Source organism: Benincasa hispida, chromosome 6 (genome assembly GCF_027475165.1).
Source record: "Benincasa hispida cultivar pf3 chromosome 6, pf3_genome.v1.1, whole genome shotgun sequence".
Taxonomy (NCBI): Eukaryota; Viridiplantae; Streptophyta; class Magnoliopsida; order Cucurbitales; family Cucurbitaceae; genus Benincasa; species Benincasa hispida.
This window is the reverse complement of record NC_143483.1, coordinates 21,382,426-21,387,831: the sequence shown is the minus strand read 5'-3', so window position 1 is coordinate 21,387,831 and position 5,406 is coordinate 21,382,426. Positions and strand designations below refer to the sequence as shown.

At 33.4% G+C, this 5,406-nt stretch overlaps 1 protein-coding gene across 1 annotated transcript; it reads right to left on the bottom strand.

The window, feature by feature from the left end:
• Nucleotides 1-3,518: 3,518 nt before the first annotated feature.
• Nucleotides 3,519-5,071, bottom strand: LOC120079149 (exopolygalacturonase-like). Its single transcript, XM_039033325.2, has 4 exons — nucleotides 4,940-5,071; nucleotides 4,568-4,867; nucleotides 3,878-4,396; nucleotides 3,519-3,776 (listed from the first exon to the last, which is right to left on the bottom strand). The coding sequence occupies exons 1-4, from the start codon at nucleotides 5,069-5,071 to the stop codon at nucleotides 3,519-3,521; spliced, it is 1,209 nt and encodes a 402-aa protein (XP_038889253.1).
• Between the last annotated feature and the right edge of the window lie 335 nt (nucleotides 5,072-5,406).

Below are 5,406 nucleotides of genomic sequence, written 5' to 3'. Positions count from 1 at the left end.
TCCTTGAACATTGTGCTCGGACTATGTTTGTGTGCTTGGTATGCTTGCTTGCTCTTTTTCTTAGTTTGTTATGATGAAGAGTTGATGACACAACCTTTTTGTGATTATACTTGTATGAGATGATGTTTGAAGATCATAATCATGATTTTTATAGCACTTTTTAAAATTTTTCTCCTCCCTCATGTATCTTTAGGTCCTTTGTCTGATGAGATTGGGTCTTGCATGCTTAGAGTTGTATTATTTGACTTAATTTTTGTTGTCAGGCCCAAGTGATAGGTGTTAAGTAATTGAAGCTCAACCTAATAATGCATGCCTAAGTTTTTTTTTTTTTTTTTTTTTTTTGTCAAACTCTTGTTTTGTATTATAAAAGCCAAGTGGAGAGATTAAGTAAAAGAAAGTTTGTAAAAAGACAAAGCATGTTGTAGAGTAAAAGCAAGTTTGTATTTTATTTTTGAAGGGGGTTACTCATCTTTCTTTGGGTTATGATGACAATTATGACACTCGTAGTTTCCCTCCATGCTAAAGTACCCCTGAGGAATGAGTAAGCTTCGACTCCTTGTTAGGAGACATTTATTGTAGTTGGATGTCTTTCACGTAACCTATGTGGGCAAGCCAAAATGAAAGTAATGTGTCTAGATAAGGTTGTAAAATAAGAAAACATAAGAAAAACACAAAAATAAAATAAAAATTTGGTTCCCTTTAGTATGTCCTTGTATTGTTGAGTTTAGGAAGCTCAGCTCTCGAGCCTTCGAGACAAGAAGGGAAAAATGAATGGAGAGTCTTATAAAACCATTTCGAGTTGTGTGGGCTTAATTAGTATGCTTTGGACTCATTCATGCATGAATAGATTTAGAATCATTCTTAAAATATGCTTCATTGATTGATTGTGATCGAATTTCATTTTTTATTGCAAATCTCATCTTAGCAGACTGTTGAGACTAGAATAACGACCCTTATGATTGAGCAAGCATATTTTATGGGAGTGTGTGATTCTACCTTTTACGATAATGATCAAGAATTAAGTTGGGGGCATTTGATAGCACTGAAAAGGTCCTTTCTCGCTCTACTTAATTCAAGGTTGTTATTGTGTTTAATGTGTTTATTTAGTATTTTTATAGGTTTCAGGCACTTAGGAGATAGAATCGACCATTACGGACTGTTTGGGGTTAATTTGAATCAATTAAGAGCTAAAAAGGAGCTTCCGGATTTCAAATGAGACAAAATGACAAATTCTCCTAGAGGTGCAGCGCACAGCGCCAAGAAGCCAACACCCAACACTTTTTCCAGAAGCACCAAATTTGGTGCAGTGCTACAAGGACGCGCGTGGCAGACATGCGTGCAGAAGGGAAGTGCTGTTGTGCTACCTTCCCCCCTGCGCTGTGCACTAGGGCGCAACGACATTGTCCCTAGCACCACGTTGATGTCGCGACTCTTTATATAGAATTCTTCTTTTTTAGGGCAAGAATCACCTCCCAATCGTCTCCAAGCCGATTTTTTCCTCTTCTTACCTCTTCCACTTGCATTTTCTTTCCTTTCCCTCATGTAATTAATGAAGATGATGCCAGTTTTCTTTTCTCCATCTCCCGTGGGAAGGTAAGACCTAGTTCTCTAGCTTAGGAATTTGGAACAATGTAATTTTTAGGAGTTTGTTTGAATGTAATTTCTATATCTTGGATTTCTCTCCATCTAAATTTCTTTCGTAATTGCATCTCCTCTTGATTGTCTAACAAACTACTTGAGAATTTGTGACTCAATGCTTAGATTAACTTTCAATATGTGACATGAAATTGTTTGTTAATGCATGAGAAGCAATAGGTTAGTTAGGCTTGCATTTTTGTTGTCTATAACAAAGAGTATTGCCCTATCAACCTAGAGAAAACCACATTGAATGTTTAATTAGACGGTAGAAGTTAAATATTCATTCTAGTGTAATTATCCCTTGAGCTTAATGCGGTTAGTTAAACATGCTTAATATGGATGCATTTGAGCATGCTTAGCTAATTAGTTAATTAGGACCATTGGTTGGATTTCCGATCAATTGAGCTAGACATAGCTAAGAATCTAAAATTACATTTAGGCAATTCAATGAGATCAAAGTTACTTTGAGCAATTTCAATTCCATTAAGCTAGAATGTCTTGGTTAATTGCATTTCTATCTTTTTACTTTCTTGTACTTTATTTTCTATGCATTTCTAATCATTCAATCCACACCAAACCCCCCTCCCCCAATTTACCACTTTAACTAAACATGAACTTTGAATGGCTAATCTTCCGTGCTTCTCTGTTATTCGACCCGGACTTACCACTTGTGCTACTAGTTAGTATAAATTGTTAGTTTGTGATTATAACATTTGTTTGATTGTCGGAGAGAGGTTTACGATACCCACTTTTTCAGTTTATCACAACAATTATCTGAATTTTAAAATATCTTTATGGAATTGATTGACAAACAATGTTGCCAACCCATAAAATCACTTGTGCAACATTATTTTGTTCACTGCTGTTGCAATCAAAATGCTCACCACACGACTTTTTGAATGGTTACTGCATATGCATAGAACCGTTTGAAATTTAATCAACAATTCTTCTCACTCTGCTTTTAGTAAAGTTATCTTTGAGGATTCGACTTTGAAATACTCCTACTTGTTATTACATTAATCTACATTTGGGTTAATATAATAGACGATTTGACTTGTGCCTTAAAAGAGTTATTTGGGCATCATATTTCCACATATTTTACACCAATTGCAAGCAATTTTCTTACGGTTCTATAATCTCCAATGATCTAAAATTAATTAATTAAACTCTTTAATCAATCAATTTTCATTCACGAACTATAGGTCATTCCAACGATTAGCTTCCGCCGAACAATCTTTATTTAATTTCGAGATATTTATATGGTTAACCCATGTATTTTAGTTTATTACAAAATAAATCAAAGATGATCCATTGCTTCTGTTGTTGGTCTCATTGGATTATTCCTTTAACAAATAAGCTTGCAATTTGAAAATGAAAAGAAATTCAAGAGATGAAAGTTAAGAAACTTGTTACTCCTTTTTTAATTTTGATTTTTTGGAACAAAATTATAAAGATTAACTCATAAAGGATTAACTTTTTTCCAAAAAAAAAAGAAAAAGAAAAAAAGACTAAATATTTCCCTCTTGATTTAAAAATTAGATATTTCTAATTGGAACGTGATGGATTTTCATTGCATGACCATGGATTTAGCCTAATGCTTTAACCTGCTGCATCAGAAAGATTTTATAAACAAATAAAAAACTGTACAAATATACACTCAAAAACACACACACAAGTATAAATAAGAAACAAATTTATGTTTGATAATATGACACTTCTAGGAAGATATAAAAAAAGGAAATGCCTTTGGTCACCACTGTATTTTTCTCTTTGAAAGATTGAATAATAAATAGATGGTCACATCTATAGTAGAATAATTTGTACATTCATAATTATATGTACAAATCTTCAGCACCAGTGGATTATCCTTGAAAAATACCTTAAGCAAGTGCTTTTGCAGTTGAAGAGGGAGAAGAACAAGCAGGAGGGCTTTGTATTCCTGAAAAGATGGGCTTCACATTCTTGCATTGAGATGAAATAGGGCCGCCACTTCCATTATAAGTGAGGTTAATGTCAGCTACCTCTATATCTTCACATGGAAATTGCGAACTACAAACAAAATTGACTGCAAGTGCGTTCGCTGCAGTACCTCTGATATTCTTGAAACTAACATCGCTAATCTTGACTTTTGATGGGTTCTGAAAATAATAAACACAACGTCATTTTTTAGATTTAAAACCATTCAAGATTCATGAATAATAAAACATAAAAAGAAGAAGAACAATAGTAATTTCAATACCGTTTTATCACATTGGTTCCAGGGGCAATACTTTTGATCAATGATAATTGGATTACTGACATTGACCATTATTATATCTTCAAAATGCATATCAGAAGCTGTTCCAAAACTAGGAGAAGATGGCCATGTTTTGATTCTAACACCATTAGTTGTATTTATCAACGTACAATTCTTAGCTATGACTCCTTGAACGGGTGCTTCAGCAACATACTTTCCTAAACTTCCTACACTTATACCATGTCCAGGCCCACATGTTATGTTAGTGATTGTTACTTGCCGACTACCATCTCCGAGTGAGATACAATCATCTCCAGTACTAATATTTGTATTGGTAACATTAATCCCAATCGAACGAGTGATGTGAATTCCATCTGTGTTGGGACTATATCCTGGTGCATTTATGTTCACATGTTGGAAGGTAAGGTTCTTACAACCCAATACATTAACATGAAAGCTTTTACTATCTTTCGACGTTATGTCACTCACGATCGAATTTGTGATGAAATTAAACCTCAAATTCTGCACATTTTGAAACTATGAGCACATGTATGTTTGCTAAGCCAATAAAATATATATATATAAAAGATGTGTTAGCTTGATATTTATAACTGTAACAATATGAGCTATGATTCTAAAAAATAAAAATAGAAAGTTATCAAAACATTAATTAGATGATTATATTCTTCTTACTATAGGAAGTTTGGAGCACTTTGAATTTTTGGCACAATCATTTTTTCCCCAAGCTACTTTTCCTTGCCCATCAAAGACTCCTGTACCCGTCAATGTAAACTGATCGATATATTGGAAACTAATCCAATGTTCTCCGATAAGATTTATGGGAGCTTCCAATATTCCTTCAAGTTGAATTTGGATATGGTTTTTGCAAGGACCCGTCAACTTAATTATACTTAACTGGTAGGTTCCTTCTGGAATAAGTACTTTACTTTGACTCGTGGATCCACAAGCCATCGTCCATACATTTGTGAGGGCCTATTTATAAACAAATATTACTTCTCATATTCAATATTTTTCCTCGTTAATATCGATATTAAACATTTTTACCTGAGATATATCAGTATTAGGCATAGCACCATATTTGGTCACATCGAAAACACTATCATTAGATTGTCCTTTCCCTAAGGATACAAATAATGATATAGAAAATAGAACCACCAAGTTCAACATGAGCCCCATCTTCTTCTTCTCTTTGTTAAAAATGTGTAGCTTTTTAAATGTTTGAGGACTTTTAATGTTTAAAAGTACTTATTATATAGAAGGGAAGAAAATTGGCACCACCAAAAATTTTCTATTACAAGGCTTCTCTTTTGCATCATTCGTTATAACTAATTGTGTTGGCAAATACATAACAACATACTCATGTTTAATATAAAACAAGTATATATGGTTGTTCTCTAACTCATTTGAACAAATGTTTTCCTTAACTTTTCGCTTTAGAAAAACCAATTTCTTGGAACAAACTATCAATACCTAACTTTAAGTATGAAGAAGAAATGTAAGACTTAAGGGAC